The sequence below is a fragment of the Oryzias latipes genome, chromosome 1 (assembly GCF_053564925.1).
Source record: "Oryzias latipes strain Hd-rR chromosome 1, Olatipes_Hd-rR_3.1".
Taxonomy (NCBI): Eukaryota; Metazoa; Chordata; class Actinopteri; order Beloniformes; family Adrianichthyidae; genus Oryzias; species Oryzias latipes.
This window is the reverse complement of record NC_136237.1, coordinates 41,024,869-41,046,145: the sequence shown is the minus strand read 5'-3', so window position 1 is coordinate 41,046,145 and position 21,277 is coordinate 41,024,869. Positions and strand designations below refer to the sequence as shown.

The window sequence follows — 21,277 nt, the reverse complement described above, 5'->3', positions numbered from 1 at the left end:
CCAAGCTAGCAGTAGCGTAGCAATGTTTTCTTTCTATAAAACTGGATTTTATAGCCTTCAAACGTCTAGTCCAGTGTTTTTCAACCAGTGTGCCGGGAAATTGCCCTCATTAACTGATCTAAAAACATTTCCCATCTCCAGGATATCAGCTCTGTGTTCATCCAAACAGGCCCTGATAAAACACTGAGTAGTTAGGAATATGAAAGATAAAATACTTTTTTCTTTGTGTTTATTTTATTCTATTGAAGACATTATGATAAGAATGACGGTACCACGATTTAGCTACAGCTAAATCTGTTTTCTGAAAAGTCCCGCCCCTTTAACTGTCTCCACCAATCATTCTTGGAGGCTTAATCACATGTCATCAGTCTGACCAATCAGAAGTGGTTAAAGTCTCCACTTCCTTGTTCTGATTCTGCTCGTAAAGTCTCTCAGTTCCAACAAAAATACCAGCTAAAGCTCGTCTTTAGCGGTGTAGCTTTCCACAGAATCCGGTGTCGGACCGTGGAACAAGTGAACAAAACAATGAAGATCAGAGAAGAGAGTCTGCCTGCGTTTGGCGGATTATTGCACTACATCTCCCATAATACATTGGGTTAAAGTGACAACGTCTCAGCGCACAATGAGTCCTTTGTTAAACGTATTGAAACAACAACGAACACATCAAACAGTTTTTAAATCTTCTAACTTAACTTTTATTACATCTTTTAGAAAAAACAGCTGCAACTTCCAGCTTTTTCTGCCACAATTATCATAAAAATGCACGTGAGACTGTGGAGGGACTGTAGATCAATACAAACTGAGTTTTTCCTTTTTTTTTGGATGCTGGTCTGCCGCGGGATTTTTGTCAAGGTTAGAGTGTGCCGTGGCTCAAAAGAGGTTGAAAAACACTGATCTAGACTCATTGTAAAAAATAAAGATTTCATGGAAAGTAACCTGGACTTTGGGAGCTAATGCAGCGCCACCTCCTCTTCCTCCAGAGCGTGGACTGGGAGGCGCTGCTGCAGAGGAAGGTGCCCCCTCCTTTTGTTCCCTCCATCCGCGGCAAAGAAGACGTGAGCAACTTCGACGAAGAGTTCACCACCGAGCCGCCGACGCTCACGCCGCCGCGCGAGGCCCGCTCGCTCACGCGCAAAGACCAGGACTGCTTCCGGGACTTCGACTACGTCTCTGACCTCTGTTAGGTGACCCGACGGCCTCTCCTGGTCGCCCGGCGTCCGCCGCCTGTAAACCTACACTGTGAATGAAGGCGGCGTCCGTGTGTGTCTGGGGGGCGGGGTCACCTGTGCGCCTGGCAGAGGTCATTTCTCTCAGTGGCCTCTCATACCAATGCCTTACGTTTTTACCCGTATTTATTCCTTTTCGTTCTGTGTCCCTCCGTCTGCAGCAGGGGGGGTAAAAGGGGGGGGGGCACACAGAGGGCAGCCTTTTATTTAAAGCTATATCAAAATGATGAAGTGAATGATGTAACTGTGTGTGGGGGGGGAGGGGTTAAAACCACTCCACAAACTGTTTTATACACTTGTGCTGCTTGGATTTTACGACAGCGGCGTGCAAAAAAGGGGGTTTGTGTTTTAAATTAGGTTTTTTTTTCATTAAATGAGGAGAAATGAGCTCAGCAGAAGTCTGCACCCAACACTAAAGTCGGCGAGTCTGAGACGCCGTTTTCCTGTCGGGTCTGCGTCGGCAGAACCCGGGTTCCGGTTCCCGGCGGCGATCCGGAAAGGCGAAAGCCAAACAAACCTCAGCTGTATTTCTGCAGAAAGTCGGAGCGCACAGCAGAGTTTTACGTGTGAATCATGAGACGAAAAGAATGAGAAACGTCGGAAACAGGATTAGGTTTTCTAGTGAGGGAGCCGGTTTTACTTATCTGGTGTACGACGATGCAAAAGCGTTTAATGTATGAGCTGACTTCTTTTATAAAGAAATTCTACCGTGACTTTTCTGGTCTTTTTCTTTTTGCCTCTGAGTGTTTATTATTATGGGAAATAGAAGTGATGAAATGTGAATTAAGCAAACAGTTTGGAGTAATTTTAAGAAAAAGGACTGTAAAATAAAGACTAGAAGTTAGCCCAACATTCTGGGAGGTTTTCTTTTTAAATTAACAAAAAATAAATGAATAGGTTCAGAAAAAAGATTTAGTTTAAGAAAAAAATTCTAGTCACTAAGACGTGTTTTCTCAAACTAAGATGATTTTGCTTTTGAAAAACTTTCTTGATATAATCATTTTTCCTTTAACACAGACATTAAGAGATTTTTTTTATTTTCTTAAGATTCTGCTTTTGCAGTGTAGAAGTTAAACAGTTAAAACTCTAAATCACTTTTCTAGTTTCTTTAACATCTAATCTTCAAATGTTCTGCCATGAAAATCCACCTAAAGGTTCAAAAAGTTCATATCAATAATTCTACCAGGATTGTTTATACATTAAAATTTCAAATAAATATTAATTTCATTTAAAAATGCAGTTCTTTGTGCAAAAATATAATCTCAGAGTACTTTTGTAGTTTAAAATACTTTACTTGATATAAGACCAACTTTACCAGTAGCTGATGAAATCTTAAATATCTTTTAAAATTTTCATATTTGTAAGCCAAAGCTTAATTTTTGATGGTGAGTGGTTATTATGAGGAAGAATCTGGCTCAGTTAGAGGAAACTCGACTCCAAAAACAGCAAAACTGCATTTATCAGGAGCAGGACAGTAAATAAATATTCATCACGTGAAAGTTTAAAGACAAATTCATCTTAATGTGGGATTCTAGTAATTTTCTAAAATATCTAGAAATATTGATAGTTGGACTGTTGTAGTACTTAAAATAGAAATTAAATCTGAGGGAAACGTGTATAAATACAGCTTTACTTTAAGGACAAAAGGCTCTTTATTTCTCAGCAAGAAGGCGTTGGTTCAAATCCCGGCTGGGTGGCCTGAAACAGAATCACCAATGAGGGACGTTTGCATGTTCTCGTGTGTAAGATCATAAATATCATTCCTATTATGACTTTCCTTTTTAATTTTTTATTCATTAAATTACAAAATAATTGAGTTCAACTTTTTTAAACGTAGATTTGAGCTTAAAAGATTGTATTTTTATCATTTGCCTGGTAATGAATACTTTATACTGTAATTATATGACAGTCTAGTATTTTTTATTCTGTCTTAGTATAAAAAATAAAATGAGTTTGTCATTTGTGTGGCAAAATGACTCTAAATTTATTGATAAAAGTGAAAAACCACTAGAGAAAATGCAGGCGTGTGCACCCACAGGAACGCGGGGGGGGGGGGCCCCTTTTGCCACGTAATAAAGAAATTCCCTGTTTTTTCTTTTTTTGTACTAACGTGAATACATTTCTATTAGAAAATCTCCTGATGTTCTGATATGTGACAGAATATGAATAATAACTGCAGAATCCTCCCAGCAACAGTTTTTGATAACACTAAGTATTGTAAATAGTTTCAGCATTCTGGCGATAGAAGTTGTTGAAAATCTGATTTTAAAATATTACCATCTGGATTAAACTTGATTCATGATTATTATGTCTGCAGCACAATGTGCCAACAGAAAGAGCCTCCAGTGTTTTATTGTTTTGACGTCTTCCAAGTCTGTGATAAAGTGAACAAACTCATGTTGACAATAATTTGTTTACATAACAGAAATGACAATTGTTTCACTTTCACCCACAGTAGCAGAATTCTTAAATCTATTGGTAGTTTATTTTAAAATTTGACTTAGTTTCAGTTTTGATTAAAGGACAAAATCTGAGCTTTTGCTGCCCTTTTCCAACTTCCATGTGCTCCTGATTCCCAGTCAAATTTGGCTGTTTTTATGCTTCACATAAAGGTCGTAAGCCATCCCTTTACCTGAAATTGTGTTGTCAGGAAGGTGTATTATTATCAACATTTTTATTATATTTACATTTTTTTATTTCTTTGGAACAAAAAAAGAATCCTTGAATAATGTCTATGCACAAACAGTGAAAACTCCACAATTAGAAAAACTTTTTCCGTTGGCTAACAGACAGAAAATCTCTAAAACTGGGTAGAAAACGAGAAAAGAGTACAGAGCAAGAATAGTGCCGCGCGGAGTGCTGCACGTGCGCGGAGGCTGCAGCGTGTGTAGGTTCGCTGGTCTCATTTGTACGTCGCTGGCCCCGCCCCCCGCCCCGCCCTGCCCGCCGGAGATTGGAGTCTGCTGGGAACTCCATGGTGCTAAATTTTTCAAGATGTCGTCGCTGGAACAGAGGCTCTCGAGGATCGAGGAGAAGCTAAAGCAGGAAAACGAAGAGGCCCGTCGGAGAATTGACTTGAGCATCGACATGAGTCCGCAGCGATCACGCCCGAGGCCAAGTGAGTGTCCAGCGGGGGTCACTGGGGTTCGGTGACGGCCAGAACAGCGAGGGGAAGATCGGAGAGAAGGGGTGGGGTGGGGTGGGGTGTATGAGGGCTGTTATGCTACTCCATGCTAAAAGCTACATGCTATCATGCTAACTACGTAAACAAACATGAACAAGAATAATGATTTATTATCGTCAAAGCGCTTCTTCAACAATCAAGGCAGCTTCTGTTTTGGGTTCTTCACTGGGAGTGTCGGTGACGGCGGTGTGAAGTATAACCGCGGTAACCTTGTACCGCAGTCCGTTTTGTTTCTGTCCTGTCAAACATGCTAAGCTAACGGGCTAGCTCCGCATCCATCGCTAGGCCTGTAAAGTATTCAACGTTGTTTACAGCTTTTCACGCGAATGTGCAGAAATGCCACTCATGCCGTAGTTTCATTGTTCTTAAAAAACGTCCTTTTATACTAGTTTTTATTTCTAAAAAGCTTGTTTTCGATGCCATTTTATGTGTTCCTAAGCAGGCTAATTCGATAAGCTAGCTGCGTCAAACAGACGTCAAGTTTGATTTACTCGCAGCTGAACGGTTACACGTAAAGCTGCCGTACTTTGTTTTTCCTTTAGTCTTTTTATATTAAAATAATTAAAGCACAAATAGCAGACGATTATCAAAACTAAAGACAAGAAGAAAATGATAATAATCTTCACTTCGTACATACTATCAGTCAAAACAGTCAGTTGTTTCCGCTCAAGAAAAATAATTATTGACAAAAATGGGAAGCCTCTTGGATAATAAGAGGTGAAACGTCTTCCAACTTTAAAAACTAAGTCCAGATGACAGCCCCTAAACCTACTACTATAAATAAAAAGAAGGGTTATCTCCAGCTTCTATTTTTTTAAAGAACTCCCTTTGACTTCATTTGTTTTTGTAGGGGTTCTATCTTAAGATCTAAACCTTTAAAATTCTGTAAATAAGTTTGAGAATAATAAACCTCAACCTTAAGTTTTTCACTCTGTTGTGACACAGAAACAGAATTTATTTGAAAATTTTCTTCTGAAGAATGAAGGACATCTGAACGTGTTCTTCGGACATATTTGCTGATTTTAGTACTGATCGTCAGTCGTTGTTATTTATGTTTCAAAGTTTTGTTCATACATTTCTCATCCTTTTTCTCCATGCTAGTGAGCCTCGATGCATAGTGGTTTTTCGCACAGACCTCTGGTAAATTCCTCTGAAAAAATGGCCTAAATAGTGCACCACCCGGCAGGGGGGGTGAATTCTGAAAAGGCCTTGGAGCGAAGCTCCAGTTGAGATGTTTTGGTTTTGGCCAACAGTGGAAAAAGTTGCACAATATACTTTCATTTGACATTATTTACGTTAAAATGGCATGATCTGTCACTACTGTGGCTCTGTGGGATAACCTGGACTTTTTGTTTTGTCTTATGGAGTTGCTTGGCTCTTCGTGTTAATATTTAATTTCCTTTTTTAATTCTATTTCTTTCTAATTGGGATCAGAAACATTGGTAGTGTTGTGCCCATGAAGGTTTTGTGCCCGTGTCTTCTCATTGTTTTGCAAAAAAGAAAAAAAGCGAAAAGCTGAAGTGTGTTTTATTTTCATGAGAACATGATGAAATGTGGAAGTGTTTGCTGTTTCCTGTAATGTGCGTGTGTGTATGTATATTTTCTTTCCTCTGTCTAGTCATCGTGATCCAGCTCAGTCCTGCTCCAGCCCCCTCCCAGCGTGCAGGTATCATTCATTCACCTCTGCCACTGCTCCCCACCACCTTCCAGCCCTCCGTTCTCTGCTCCGCTCTCCTCCTCTCCATCACTTCCTCTCCATCTCATTTCAAACATCCAGAGAAACATTCAGCTCAGCCAGGAGCTTTAAAGCTCCTGACTAAATATTTACTTCTTCTTGACATTTTTATGTGCTTTTATTTCTTCTATTTTACTGTGTTTAGAACGATGGGATGGGATAAAACCTTTTTATTGTTAATTTGTCAGATAAAAAAAAAAACTTTTCTCCACTTTATCAGAAAATATTTCCCCCCAACATGTCACAGCTCATCAAAAGGTTGCACAAACTCATGCATCCAGTACTTTTCCACCGCTGACATTTCAACCCTGCAGTTCTTCATCCTCCACTTTCTCACCCTTCTGTGCGTCTGTGCCAGTGGCAGGGCAGTGTTGGTTCGCATTGATGTGTTTGTGTGCTTCAGCACACGTGGAGGACCATTAACATTTGTTCTGCTGGAGGCAGAGAACCCCCTTCTTGTGCATGTGGCTTTGTTTTGTTTTTTTGCACGGCGTCGTGGAATGGGTTGTTTTTGTTTGAGCGTCTCTAATCCAGCATCCCCACCGTTCTGTCTGCAGGAGCGGGGAAACCTCCGCCTGGTTTCCCTTTCTCGTCTGTTTTCCTAACGGCACAGCTGAATGTTTTCCTTCCTGGTTCAGTGTTTCTGACTTACAGCTACGTCTTGCTATGCAGTTTTTTTTTATCTACCGTATCTCTCTCACTTTGGACTGTTTTGATGTTTTTTTTCCCCCCTCATCTCCTGGCTCCTCCCCTTTTTTGCAGTGGCGCTGTGTGAGCAGGAGGCGGGCCTGCTAGCATCTGTGTTGGTCCGTCCGTTCCTCCTCCCATCTGTTTAGAGGCTGTCAGAACTTTGGAGATGAAAATCTGTGCCGACGGCCGCTGGCGTCTGCCCGTCACACTAACCCCCCCCGCTTCCTTTCACCAACCATTTTCCCCGAACAGGCCGACCCGTCCGGGCCGCTCCTGGACCCAAACACTGGTGCTCCTGGCAGAGCCCTATCTCACTCGTGCAGAAAAACTCTGAGCAGCAGGAAGTGACTGCTAGCAGACATTTAGTCTAGTCATACCTCTAGTATGCAGTGAGACCGCGTCACTGAAGGGTGTAAACACAGATTCCACTGGACATGATCATTATTTGTGTTTGTGTGGCTGCTATGGGGGTAACCATTGATCGATGAACTGTAGATGACTTCCCGTTGAGGCTTAATGTGTATTTTAAGAAGCTCAGCCTGCCTGCATGGCTTTAACGGGATAGGAAGTCCTTACACGGCAGAAGGCTTTTGCTTCTTCGATGTGGACGTACCAAAAAATTCAAACGAGATAAAAAAAGAAGATACGTTTGGCTAAAACAGTAGTTTTTTAGGTAATTTAGCTGAAAGCAAAGGTCAGAGTAGCTGTTCTGGGCGGAGTTGTGCCGTCGTCCAGCGGTGCTGGAGCCATCTTTAGGTGTAGCGTTTGCAGCCTCTTTAGGACTCTAGAAGATCTATAGCAGTGGTCCCCAACCTTTTTCAGGCCACAGACCAGTGTTAATGTCAGACAAACATTTCACGGCCGGGCCTATATGAGGCTGAAATGGGCCTTCCGTTTCTTAACTTTTGAGGGTAAAGTTTGTCTTCGTCCTCTGTTAAATTTCTGCAGCTGCTTTAAACTTAATCGTTCACTAGATTTCCTGTAGGAACCATTAAAATGTGAAGAAGATTTTCTCTTCAAAGTTGAAGCTAAAAATCAGACGCCAACTTCAGCCTCGTCCGACTTTTAGGGGAAAAAGGGTCACTACAGCTGGTATTTTCTAAATCTAATAATAAACTTGAATCGACTGAACAACTTTATTAGCAGCAGCAGCATCGCAACATTAGCTGCCAGGTGCTGAGTATTCTGCATTATTATTATTATGGTCTGTGGAAACAACTGTCAGAATTAATTCATATTTGGAGTAAAGCCTCCTGGCTTTTGTCTGGTCGATACAGCTTTCTTTCTGTTTCCTCGCTGGATTATTTCAGCCACAAGAAACTTTCCTATTATATTTATGTTGTGTTGACTCTCCCAGCCCGGGGGTTTCAGTTTAGCGCTCGTAGCAGCCGCTTTATGAAGGTGTCAAATGGATTTTCGACGCGTGTCCGAGCGACTCGGCGTGCGTCAGGAACGAGTCGGAAATGGTGGAGAGGATTCAGGAGTTTTCCAAAATAAAACTTCCACGTAGGTCGTCCTTTTTTCCTTTGCAGCCCGCCACCCACTGTCCCACAGACTGGTACCGGTCCGCGGCCCGGGGTTTGGGGACCACTGGTTTAGAAAACACTTATGCCCTTTAATTCTACATACCTAAAGAGGTTCAGGCTCCTTTATGCTACATGGACTTTAGCTCAACAGAAGGAGAGGGACAACAAATCGATCAGTCGGCTCGCCGATTTGATGAGAGTTATGGTTCATCTTAATCACAAATGTTTAGCTGGTTATTTGTAGGGAAATGTTTTTATTTTTTAAGGAACAAAGCGTGTTGAAACCAAAGACTCAGACGTGAGGGCTGTAAGTCCTGACTGGTCCTCAAAGCACTGAACGAGCTGCTGGGTGTGGGGAGCGTACCTCCACCTGCAGTCCGCTTTCTTTTAACGCCACCGTCTCTCGCTCCAACCCAGCCCTGCAGCTGCCCCTGGCCAACGATGGCGGCAGCCGCTCGTCCTCTTCAGAGAGCTCGCCCCAGCACCACCCGTACCCCAGCCGCCCCCGACACATGCTCACCCTGCCCACGCCTCCCTACGGCCTGCAGAAGAGTCTGGAAAAGTAAGCTGGAGCCGGAAAACTGCAGCAGAGTGGGATCTGGAAGATTGTCTGTGATTACTCGTATAAAAGGGGGGTGGTGGGTGAGATCTAATGTAAAGAAACGTTAAGGATTTACATATAAGCCATCTGTAAAGAAATATATTTTTTTTTTTTCCGTATAGATTAATTTGAAAAATATTAATTCCAAAATCTTATTTAGAATTTTTTTTTTTCTCACAAATTCTGGACAAAAGTCAAACTTTCATAATTGAACTAAAGAATTCTTAGATTTAAAAACTTTTTTTTACCACTTAAAAAACATTAGAATATTGTTAGAAAGGATAATTGATCCATCAATTTGATGAATGCATATTTATGTTGGAGCTATCCAGATATCATTTAATTGAAGATTGATTTACTTTTTTTTACTTCCCCTAATATTTATCCAAAACCAACGCAGAGAAGCTTCTCTTGTCAAAACATGGGGGGGGTGTTTCTAAAGGAGGTTTGTGGTTGAACTTCTCAAACTTCCTCTCATTCTAAAAAGTCACCCTTTGGTTTGTAACGCGTCTCAAACTAAACCTCAGCCTCTTTGATTTTCTTTTAAGGATCTGACTTTGCGTTGCTTTCAATGACATCTGTATTTTTCCTTCTTCTGTCTGTTTAGTGCTGAAATTGACCAGAAATTACAGGAGATCATGAAGCAAACGGGTTACCTGAAGATTGACGGTCAGGTGAGACATTGAGGACGGATTTCTGGCATATAAAGATAATCTTTTAAGAATATAAATATATAATTGTTTTTTGGGCTATTGTTCTAAAGGTTGTGCAAGTTACTTCTTTATGGTCGTGAATATATTCACTTTTGTTCACTTCTCGCTGTGAAATTTTTATTTTTGTTGATGTTCATGAGGAGAATTTTCATTTTTTTCCTGCTGTTTAGCTTTGATTTATTTCCTACAAGCAGCTAAAACAAAAACACAACGAGAAAACGATCCCAAAACGAATAAATCCCTAAACTAAACATAAAGGAAACCATGTTGATAAAAACTGGAAAAGTCCCGGTTTGTCCTCGATGAAAGTTCAGACTTCTGTCCGTGTGAAGAAACGTCTCAGAAAAATGTCTGCATCCTTGGGATGTTTATTTTCGTGTCTGATAATCTCAAGCTCTGTGTAGTGTTGGGTTTTTTGTTTCCTCCATCAAGCTCCAGTTTCAGACTGTGGCTCTAAAGATGAAAACAATCTGAGAACAGCGGCTGTAGTCCTTCTCTTCATTGATCTTAGAGAATTGAAAACATGGATTTATGTCCATTTTTATGGCCACTGAGTTGATTTTATTCGGTTGGAACTGGAAAAAAACCCTTTTCTATGACCTCACACTTGGTTTTCAGTTATGTTAGAGATTATTTCCAAAATATTTTGCTTTTAAAAGAAAATTATCTACACATTTAACTCTAAAATACAGTGATTGATTATTACAGTAAAAAGAGACAAATAAGTAGTTTGTACTGTAAGAGTCTATACATATATAAATATAATTTTTATGTCCCATTTACAGAATATCTCGTTTTTGTAATTTATGTTGAGTTTGCTAGAACGTGTTTGGTTTTTTTTCTTTGTCTTCATGATTTATTTTTTCTAGAAACACATTTTCTAGTCTAATTTTTAAAAATAGGATTTTCCATTAAGATGAATATCTTTTTAAAAATGTAGTTATTTTTGTTTTGATTCTATACAGAAGGAATCTTTGTAAATCTACACCATAATCTTCATTTTTCTCGGTTTGGGTAGAATTTTGTTTTCACATCAAGTTGGTGTCAAAATATCTGGGAAGGGTTTCTGACGTCCTGCTCGACTCCTTCTGCCTCCGCAGCGATACCCAGCCGAGGTGTCGGACCTGATCAGCGAGGGAGAGATCGGCAGCGGCACCTGCGGACAGGTCTTCAAAGTCCGGTTCAAGAAGACGGGTCACGTCATCGCCGTCAAAGTAAGCCGGCCCCCTCAGTCTGTCACCGTTTAGTTTTTCTGTCTGTTCTTGCTGGTTTATTTCAGGGATTGGTGTCGGAACGATCCAGTCGATCATCTGCTTCATTTGTGTGTTTGTGCCCCCAGCAAATGCGCCGAACAGGAAATAAAGACGAAAATAAGAGGATCTTGATGGACCTGGATGTGGTTCTTAAAAGTCACGACTGTCCCTACATCATTCAGTGCTATGGAGCAATCGTCACCAATGTAGGTTGCCTGGAAACACCCCCCCGCTTTTAATCTGTCAATCAAGTCTATATTTAATAACATGGTACCAGTTTGTTGCTTTAGCCATTTACTGTATATGAGAACTGGACTGAGTGACCACACACCCCCCTGGCGTTCCAAACAGGAAGTGGCTCCAAGAAGCCAAAATCCCATAGACTTCTATAGAGAAATCAGCAGCTGTTTTTCAGTCATTGTAATCCAATTTTTTAAACACTTTATTGGTAATCCTCTTTTTTATTTCCTGTTCTCAAGTTATAAACTGGCCAATCAGATGCCTCCGTAGAAGCAGGCGGTCTCTCATGGAATGTTCAAAACGTTTGATTGGCAGATTTCGTGTAGCCCGTTTTCAAGTGGCAGGTGTGTGGCCTTCGAATTAGCTCACTCCCGATTGGTGAGAGTGGTTGCCATAGAGACGTCGACTCAGACCGTTTCTGACCAATCGCTGCTCACTGGCTCCAACATGGCGACATTTTCATCGCCAAAAAATGGCGACTTGATTTGGTTGGAGCCAGAAAAAAAACCATCGTCTAGGTGTGAGACTGCACATTAACTCGGTTATAGTCGAGGGTTCTGGCCCAGTTAATCTGTTTATCTTTGTCAGCCTCCAGTTGGTTAAATCCAGATGTTTGTCTCGTCATGCGTGTTCAGACGGATGTGTTCATCGCCATGGAGCTGATGGGAACGTGTGCAGAGAAGCTGAAGAAGAGAATCCAGGGGCCCATCCCGGAGCAGATTCTGGGAAAGATGACCGTGGCGGTAAGTTGAGGACACGCACGGAGCGGCGTTCCCCACGAGGGCCGAGGCGTCCTCACGTCTCCACTGTGCGCGATTCTTCTGTGCAGATCGTGAAGGCGTTGTTGTACCTGAAAGAGAAACACGGCGTCATCCATCGGGACGTGAAACCCTCCAACATCCTCCTCGACGCTAAAGGTCAGATCAAGCTGTGCGACTTTGGCATCAGCGGACGGCTCGTCGACTCTAAGGCCAAAACTCGCAGCGCCGGCTGTGCTGCCTACATGGCGGTACGACGCCCACACAGACATAACTGTTTATCTTCACATGGGTTACGGTTATACTTCACACCTTAAAGCACCCATGTCCAAACTCCAGACATTGAGGACCAGCGTTCTGGAGTCCGACAGCCCTGCCTTTAAGTGACTCCGGACTACCAGAGAACCAAAACCAATGACAACCCTTCGCAGAGCCCCGCCCCGTCACATCTGGTTTCACTGAAAAGCCCCAAATGTCCTCTGTAGAAGGGCGTTCAGGCAGTAGTCTGCAGTGGTTGGGAGATATTCAGTGGTCAGGAGGTTAAACTCAAATGCTGCGTTCACACCCAACGGGATTCCGTCTTTTTATTATTGTCTCCAAACCAATGAAATGTTGTAGAACCTTCAGGACAAGAAGAACGGCATCGATCAGCTTCTCCTCCATGTTGATTTTGGACTCCTGTTCAGAAATGTGAACTCTGGAAATGTTTGGATGTTTTTCAGGCTTTCTTGCCACCAGAGTATCACCTCTAGCATCTCTCATCTGTACATTAGCTTAGCGTTGAAACTGGACGCCCCTGACGCTCGAATAACGCTCAGTGTGAACACCAAGCATATGCGTTACACAAGCCGTCGGATTCAGGTTCACAGGCAATATGGATGACAGGAACAAACGTCGGCATTTAAAGAAGAACTAAGCGTGTGTCGTGCTGAATAAGTTCAGTCGATTAGAGAATGAAGGTTGGGAATAATGGAACGCCTCAGATGAAACAGGTTTGACTTAACAGCTGGTTAGAAGGATCAAACATGGGGGGGCAGGTCTGGACTAAACCGTCCAGAAGCTGTGCTGCTATGCTGGAAGTAGCAGACACCTCAGGAAATTCTGTTCTGTATCTACGTCTCCCCCCTTTAGAAACGTTGTCTGCCAATATTTGTGCATGAAGTTGCACCCGTTAGCCCCACGTTTCTTGTTTCCGCTAACGTCACCATGTTTTTCAGCCTGAACGGATAGACCCCCCGGATCCCACCAAACCCGACTACGACATCCGAGCAGACGTGTGGAGCCTCGGCATTTCTCTGGTAAAACATCTTTTTCCTCTAACGTGTTTCTGGACACCGCGAAAGGATCGCCGTTCCGTCCAGAAAAACCTCATTGTGGGATGGAAGGGCTTTCATGTGAAATCAATATGAATTTATGTCACATTGACATTCAGCCCACGAGCAGGAAAAAGACGCTGCAGACGCTGTAAAGTGTGGAATCATGTCTGGTTTAGTCAATAAGGTCGTCTCTCGTGTGGCGTCAGCTCTGTCATGCTTGAGCTGGAAGTTTGTTGAGGTTTGACGTCTCAAACTTCTTCCTGTCAGCTAAACAAAAGGACACCACAAGGGGGCGCTGGTTTGTTTGAATCTCAGCTGCATTTAGGAGACAATCGTGGAAATCAGTGTCTTTAGTTCTGAGGAAAAACTCCTAAATGCTCGTTTGCAGAATAAATGACATCCTGCGTTATTGTGTTGGATAGTCAGTAGATTCAGTCCAAAGAAATTATCATTTTTTTAAATTATTATTATTTGTATACCCAGTACTATAGAGTTCATTTACAGCTTTTTTCTTGATGTGTTGTTGTAATGAAATTCAGATACAGGGGGCAAAAATAACCAAATCTATGCTCACTAACTGGAAAGAGAAAGCTTTGTTTTAAATTACAAAAGCAGATATATCAGTCAAACTCAGCGATTCAAGGAGATTCAGTGGATCACTCTGATCCATCAGAACCTTTTACTGCAAAGTCCAGACAGACTTTCACTCGATTTGCTTTCGGCATTTTTTACACAAGCACCGCCCCGCCCCCCTCGCGGCCCCACCCGTTTGTATCTGAGCCCGCCCACAAGCGTTTGAAAGGTGAACTGATTGGTTACAGCAACTGAAAAGAATAGAAGTGATTGACATGTTTAAAATGAAGCAGTTACATTTATAATACGGTACTGATAATGCCGTCAACATCGGCACCGGTACCAACGTGCTTCAGTACCCGTCCTTGGTTATAAATGCATTTATGAGATTTTTCAGATCTAGGTGCTGATTGGTCCTCTGCGTCCTTTAGGTGGAGCTGGCCACGGGACAGTTTCCTTACAAGAACTGTAAGACAGACTTTGAGGTTCTGACCAAAGTCCTGCAGGAAGACCCTCCTCTGTTGCCTCTCGGCATGGGTTTCTCCCTGGACTTCCAGTCCTTCGTCAAAGACTGGTAAGTAGGAACTGGTCTGCGACAGACCGGCTGGTGTTCTGAGCGGTGTGTCTTCATTACGACGGAACAAACTAAAGCAATCATTACGTCTGTCCGCAGCCTCACAAAAGATCACAGAAAAAGGCCAAAATACCATCAGCTGCTGGTAAGTGACCTTTGGCGAAGCGTCGAAGGCGTCGGGATGGTTGGGGTCCTGACAGCTCCGCCTCTGTTCTGTCTCCCCACAGGAGCACAGTTTCATCAGGCGCTACGAGGTGCTGGAGGTGGACGTGGCGGGCTGGTTTCAGACAGTGATGGACGGCACGGAGTCTCCTCGCAGCAGCCAGTGTTACAGCCATCAGCACATGCTCCACTCCATCTTCAGCAGGTAGCCTAGCCTCAGCTGACGCGGCTCTCCAGACTAGCCTAGCTTTAGCTTCGCCTGGCCCGGCCCGGCCTGTCCTAGTCTAGCTGGTGCGGCAGCCGCGCCCACTTCTCAGCCCATCCGTGCTCGCCCACCTGTTCACCAGAAGAACCCCAAACGGGACACACAGAGCTAAACCTTGGAGGACTCCGGATGGACAGATGGCGTGATGACCACAGTGGACGGAGGATGGATGGATAGACGACAAAAAGGGGGGGGGGGGGGGTATTTATTGCTAGATTGAACTGGCAGACATACTTGGCGTTCACGGAGTGGAGGTGTCGCACTATCACCTCCTTTCTATCTTTAACAGCTGTATACTAACAAACTGACCTTTTAGTGTGTACTTTTTGTTTCCGTTTGGATCCAAACCGTTGGATTTATCAGCAGAATAGTCACGACACACTGGAACAAAGTCATCAAACACAAACGACTCTTGTAAATAGAACGAGGACACGTGAAGCTACTTTGTGGATCGAACACACGCTCAGGCGACGCTCACTGGCTGTTTTTCACCGGACCGCTTCGTCACTTTTTTTAGTTCACACTACACCTCTGACCCACCGGTGGCGCATTCATCGCGGTGACATCACGATAACACGTCGTCTGTTTTTAGCTGCAATTATAAAAGGGAGAGAAAAAAATGGAAACAAAAAAATTAGTGAGTTTTTAAGCTTTTGCAGGTTCAGTAAAAGTCTTTTTTTTTTCTTGGATGAGCTAAAACAAAAGTGGTGGAAAAGGGAAGGAGAAAGGAAGCTGAGTGGATCTGTGTCCTAAAAACGCTGAAGATCTCAGTGACTTTAGGATCTGTTAGGCGGCTGGAGATCACCCAACACCAGCTTCATTCTTTGACGTGAAACGGAGCGGGAGAGCGTCTGCACAGAGAGCAGGACGCAGGTCCGATTACCCTTGAGAGCATTTCTACGCTGCACTCTTTCTGCCTTCCTCTTAGTCCACCGGCTGCTTGGACTGATGGAGAATCTCAGACCAGAGGCTGCATGTCGGGTATGGATGGAGCCGTGGAGTCGAATTCAGACAAAGTGTGGCTTTGAGGGGAGGAGTCAAACTGTCCAACGGCTGGGAGGTTTGAAACCAGCAGCAGACGTGCAGTTCTGACGTAAACGCCTCGTTCAAGTCTTGTTTAGTGACAGATCCGTCCGTTATCTGAACCCGCTTTAGCCTACCGAGGGTTACAGTGGAAACCTGAACATGAGGTTTGACTCGATCTGCGAGACGTCTGATCCTACCGAAGTTTAAAGTGTCGGGACTTCCGTCTGTGGATTCCTGGAAGTCATCAGCAGGTGACTGTAGTTTAGGCTGGAAGGCTAATTTAACCAAACATTAAGAGAAGGTTTCTTTTTATGGTAGATCTGGACTCCGTTAGACAGTTGGAGGAAAAGTCTTCTGCCTTCAGAAAAAAACGCTCATTGATGGAAAATCCTCTACTCGGCCGAGTTTAGGTCTTTTTCCAGTTGATGGTTCAAATCCGAGGGCTGCGTTCCTCTTCACGTCACAGCGCCGTCCAGAACCAACGACTCCTGCAAACGCGGCCAACGAATACGGCCTTCTTTTTCCCGTTTTCAAGGATCGGTCTGCTCCATCCTTTTTATGCTGTCCATATCCCAGGATGCATTGCAGCAGAACCCGGAGATATTCTGACAACGGCGAAGCTGCCGAGATCAAAAGTTGGATCAAAGAAGCCAGGAAAACTTTGAGCTCCATGCCCGGTTCAGTACTCCTCGGGACTGACGGTTGCTAGGCAACGAGGCATTCGCCAGCCGTAGACAACCGGCCTGCCGGGCCAACGTCGCCATTGCAGGACGCAGCCCTCGAATTCGGACACGCCCATTGTTGGCCCGAGCCACTGAAGGAATCCCAGGTCATGACACTGCCCCCGCATGCTGCAGCATGGTTACATCTGATGATCTTTTCTCATCATTTTAGGCCCCGTCTTTGCTCTCTGCAGCAAAAATGAACGTTCACCTTCACATGGAGGCTGTCCAGATATCCCATCTCCCCTCTTTGCTTTTGTTTTTATTTATTTGCTTTTATTTGAAGTCACTTTTCGGGGTTCTGGTAGATCTCCTGGGGCGGTCTAGATCTGTAGTGAACCAAAGGCCTCCCCACATTTGACGCCTCCCCGATGATGAGGCGACACAAAACACGTCCATTTTTATGAGGAGGAGGAGGACCACCGCCTCCTGCCTCGCAGGGTCACAGCCAAAACCCGCTAGAGGGAGACTCGAAGCTCCAGCCCGCCATCTTTCACGGGCCAAACCAAACCGGCGCCTTCGAAGGGAGTAGCGGCTGCCATTGAGGGAGGAGACAGGAAAGAGGAGGAGTGACAGAGAGGAACAGGGACGTAGGAATGAATGGAAAGACTAGAGGAAGTGACATGATGGAGAGAGGAAAGGTGGACCGAAAGTTAAGAGAAACGAGGAACCGTCAGTTTACCGGAAGAGCTTTCGTGGTTTTGAACCATCAAACCGATTATGGCTAACGAGTTAGAGCGTGGGATCAGTTTACTGTTCAGACCGTGTAATTTATTTGCTGCTGCTGCTACGTTTGATCGCTTTAGACGCTGCTGTCTCTTCTTTTCCCCAAAGGACGAGTTTTTGTTTCTTTCAAGCCAAATAAATGAAGTAATGCAACGTCGACACATTTTACCAAATACAGAGGAGGAGTCAGGCCGGAGGAAGCAACACTACAGCTCTGTAGAAACGTCTGTCTGTCCAGGTCCGTGTCGCATCCGTCCATCCATCCCTCCACCGGTCGTCTGCGAGCTCCGTGACGGATCACACCAAAGGTGACCACGACGCGGCAAAAGAACAAGAGCATCGTTGTTGTTGTTGTAATGATGACCATTGTTTGTGACCTTATAATGGATTACTCTAAGCTATATGTGAATTATCTCTAGCTAGTAGGGAAGGATGAGTGTGTGTTTGTGTGTGTGTGTTTATAGTGTGCAGGGGGGGGACTGGTGCACCCCCACAGGGCAGCAGCCGGCTCACCGGATGAACGGCGTTCGGCCGAAGCGCCGCCGTCTTTTAAACAAGTGTGCCAAAAAAAAAAGAACTGTCTCAAACACTTAAGTGCGTAAACGACGGAGGCGGGGCTCCAGATGCTGACCCCGCCCTCCACCGCCACCTTTATGATCTGAAGAATTTAAGCCCCTTCAGGAAGTTCTCCATCTGTTTTGGGAAACTTCATTTTTGAAACACCTGTCACTGAAGAAGATTGTAAAAAATGATTTTATGGACTATTTTTTTAGCCCGTTTTTATAAAAATTAGCCCACCTAAACCATCCTAACTCGTACGTTTAACTTGTTTTCTTCTGCTTCCTGATGTAAACAAAGAATTGCGTAGAATTCCTCCGCTCCTAGATGAAATGCAAAGAACCCCAAACCGGCCTCCGTCTCTGGTTTGGGACTGGACTTCTCCATGGTTCTGGTTCTGGAGACATCCTCACGGTGCAGTTCCAGTTGTGACCGCTAGAGGCCACTGTCCGCCCCCGACGAGCTTTGCTGTCAAACTGTTTGACTTGAGGCCAAAGCTGCACGCGGTCTCCCGCTGTCATCTGTTTACGCTGCAGACGCACACGCACACGCTCACCTGCCCGTGCTGCGCGCGCGTCACTCCCCCCCACACGCCCGATTGGTTGACGGTGCCACGCCGCCCTTCTGCCTCCTCTAAGGTGAGAGCACCTGTGCGCCGGCTGCTGCTGCTGCCGCCGCTGTGGCTTTGCGTGTACATGAGCCTGTCAGGCGCGCCGCCGGTTGGAGGCCGCGCCGTGCCTTGGCACCGAGTGCGTGCGCGCTGTAACCCATCTGTAAGTAAACCAAATATCATTTTCACTATGCAGTCACTCAAAGCACCTCAGCTTGTGTCGAGGCAGAGCAAGGGACGTGTTTTGACTGAGCTGGCTTATATTTAAGGATTGTATTGGGGTTGGGGAGGGACGGTTTTTTTTTATTTGAATTTGTTTGTTTGGGGGGGTTGCAGATCAGTGCTGTAAAGTATATCAGTTGCATGTTTATGTCACGGCTGTAACCGCCATTGTTTGTGTTTAAGCCAATGGCCGGTTGGGACGGGGATGCACAAACAAATCTATTCTTATTTATAATTGTTTTTGGCATATTTTATGTATTTCTCTTTTTTGTTGTTTTTTTAATGTGAAAATATTGTGTACTTAGGAAGATACAAGTGTTTTAGCCTTTTTTTTTTTTTTTTAATGTTCTCTGTTCATTTTTGCTAAATGCTGTTTCACTTTGGACTGTCCCAGGAGGAGGGGGCGGAGTCTAATTGGCTGACAGTGTTAGAAAAATGGGAGCCCCCGCTGCCCCTCTTGTTGTGTGTCTTTCTCTTCAGTTGTGTGTGCAGAGAGCGCGTGTGACGTCTGTCTACCAAAAGATTGATTTATGACTATTAGCGTTTAGAAATTTCTCTCAATGTCATTTTTTTATTTTATAATTATGATAGTTTTTATTCTTTCTTCTTTTATGATTCAGGGCAATAATGACACCAAATTGAGATGGAAATAAATGGGAGATCCCAGACTGTCGAGGTGGAGCAACGCCGTTATGCTCCGCCCTCCTCATACGGCGAGACTCCAAGCCGAAACGTTATTAGTTTTGGTTTTTCTTGCTATTCACGTGTTTTGTTTTCTTTATGCTCAGTTGTTTCTGTTGCCCCTGTCGGGGTGCTGGTGGTATTTTCTCTCCTCGTTGTGCGGGACGCCGCTCCGTAAGGCCGCCCCGTAAGGACGCTGCACACTCGGGACGGCCTTTTGTTTGCGTCGCTGTTTGTCGTGCAGAAAAGAGAATATTTGAAATCTTCTTTATTTTCTCCGTCGCAGCATTTTATTTTTATTTTTTTTCAATCATGAGTCTGTGACGGAAAATGATTCAGACGTGTATTTTTCTCACTGGTATTTATTTATTGGTCTTTAGTTGTTTTTTTTCTGGGTGGGGGCTTAATGTTTTTTATTATTGTGGGGGGCAGACAGGACTTGAGGCACCGGTTGTGTTTGAATCTTTTGTCTCCTAGATCCAGTTTCTGAAACAAACCAACTGGTGTTTTGATGCTTTTAACGTGAAACTCTGGGTGCTTTTTAACCGGATTTACTGAACGCCACCCACTTTACTTTGAAAGGTTTGTGTGTCATAACCTGCACTTCCTGGTTGCAGGGCGCCCCCCCTCCCCCTCTTTGAAGTGTCCCTGAGGTCTGTCGTTTGGTTCCTTCAAAACGCCATCATCAGCTGATCTCACATGACTTTTGCTGTTTTGCAGGGTTTGGGGGGGGGGGGGGGGGGGCAGCTTCGCGCTCTGCTGTTTAAAAAAAAAAAGACACACAATGACCTGTGTTGTATTGACAGTTGACAAACTTGTTTTTTTTCTTGGCCGTTTCCTCTCCCCCCCTCCATGGTCTCATTTCAAACATAAAAAAATGCCATTATATTGTGAATACCTCAGGATTTTTGGAAGAAAAAAAAACAATAAAACACTTAAAAATCCAATAAATCTATCAAAAACCTCCAGCATAGCGTTGTGTTGATTTTTCCCAAAGGAGGTTACAACCTGACTGTGCGGCTTGATGCTGCTGAGGTCTGGAGTCACTTCCTGTTTCAGGTGGCGTTCACGTCAGAACGGCGCCATCTCCTTCTCTCATGATGGGTCTCAGATGACGCGACGACAGAACTGTGGATCCGCCGGATTCCGAGCGGCTCCAGATCTCCACAAACTTCTCTTGAAGAGTCACTTCCCAGGTTCCATCGCCGCATCAACCTCCTCCTAAAAGATGAAACCCCCGAAAACTCCTCACTAAACACATGAAAACAAAGATGTGACCCAAAATTCATGTGGATTTATCAAACTGAACGCTTCCTGATTGACAAGGCAAGGCAGTATATTTATATACATGTAGATGTGTAACCATGCAAAGTTGCAGAAGGGGAGGGCGCTCAAACCAAGTGCGTTCTGATGTCCCCGCCCCTTCCTGTGGTCATCTGGGTGGATTCATCTTTCATCAGCCACAACGATAACCTTCAAGGCCAAAGTAAACAGCTTTTACCTGTGAAACCAGATGACCCTCCGTTACCACGGCTGCACTTCCTGTTCTGGTCATCTTCAATAAAAATGGCAGCAAAAAAGCCAAAGATCAGCGTTTTCTGTGTCGCTCTGCCATTTGTTCTGTCCTGAATGTTCCTTCCATCACTCTAAACCCCATTTTGGGGGGGGGTTCATCTGCAGAACAATCAGATTCCTTCATCCGTCAAGCGAATTGACCCCAAACGGCCACCGTCTTCGGGCGTGACGTCTCCCACATTCAGACTCTCATCACCAGCATCCAGGTGGGGGCTGCTGCAGCTGCAGAAGCTGCCTTAACCGTCCTGTGGCTCCCGTGTGAGCCCCGAGGTCAGGTCACCTCTACCTGGATAAGCAGAGGCGCGACTGACCCAACAGGCCTCCCCGACTGCTGAGCCCCC

The 21,277-nt window shown here is 44.4% G+C and overlaps 2 protein-coding genes across 6 annotated transcripts in view; both read left to right on the top strand.

Moving 5' to 3' along the window:
- The window catches only part of pkn1a (protein kinase N1a), a 47,670-nt gene extending 45,731 nt beyond the window's left edge, over nt 1–1,939 (top strand). For all 4 annotated transcript variants that reach the window (XM_078948073.1, XM_004065506.5, XM_020703632.3 and 1 more), the window contains exon 23: nt 981–1,939. In XM_078948073.1, coding sequence (XP_078804199.1) covers nt 981–1,184 — 204 coding nt within the window. In that variant the 3' untranslated portion in view covers nt 1,185–1,939. The remainder of the gene's footprint in view (nt 1–980) is intronic.
- A 2,207-nt stretch (nt 1,940–4,146) lies between these two features.
- On the top strand, nt 4,147–20,329 carry map2k7 (mitogen-activated protein kinase kinase 7). Of its 2 annotated transcripts, XM_020703732.3 has the most exons (12): nt 4,160–4,344; nt 6,029–6,076; nt 8,779–8,923; nt 9,570–9,636; nt 10,776–10,889; nt 11,015–11,134; nt 11,804–11,911; nt 11,998–12,177; nt 13,144–13,224; nt 14,247–14,389; nt 14,489–14,534; nt 14,617–20,329. In XM_020703732.3, exons 1-12 carry the CDS (start codon nt 4,221–4,223, stop codon nt 14,758–14,760), a joined length of 1,320 nt encoding a protein of 439 aa, XP_020559391.1. In that variant the 5' UTR covers nt 4,160–4,220; the 3' UTR covers nt 14,761–20,329. The 2 variants fall into 2 exon arrangements, with proteins under 2 accessions (XP_020559421.1, XP_020559391.1); XM_020703762.3 differs by lacking the exon at nt 6,029–6,076 and having other exon boundaries at nt 4,147–4,344.
- The last annotated feature ends 948 nt before the right edge of the window (nt 20,330–21,277 follow it).

Excerpts from the sequence above, each read along its gene's own strand:
- map2k7 (XM_020703732.3), top strand. The coding sequence starts at position 4,221 with ATGTCGTCGCTGGAACAGAGGCTCTCGAGGATCGAGGAGAAGCTAAAG. Across the intron at positions 8,924-9,569 it reads CTGCAGAAGAGTCTGGAAAA|TGCTGAAATTGACCAGAAAT; the intron begins GTAAGCTGGAGC and ends CTGTCTGTTTAG. Across the intron at positions 10,890-11,014 it reads GTCACGTCATCGCCGTCAAA|CAAATGCGCCGAACAGGAAA; the intron begins GTAAGCCGGCCC and ends TTGTGCCCCCAG.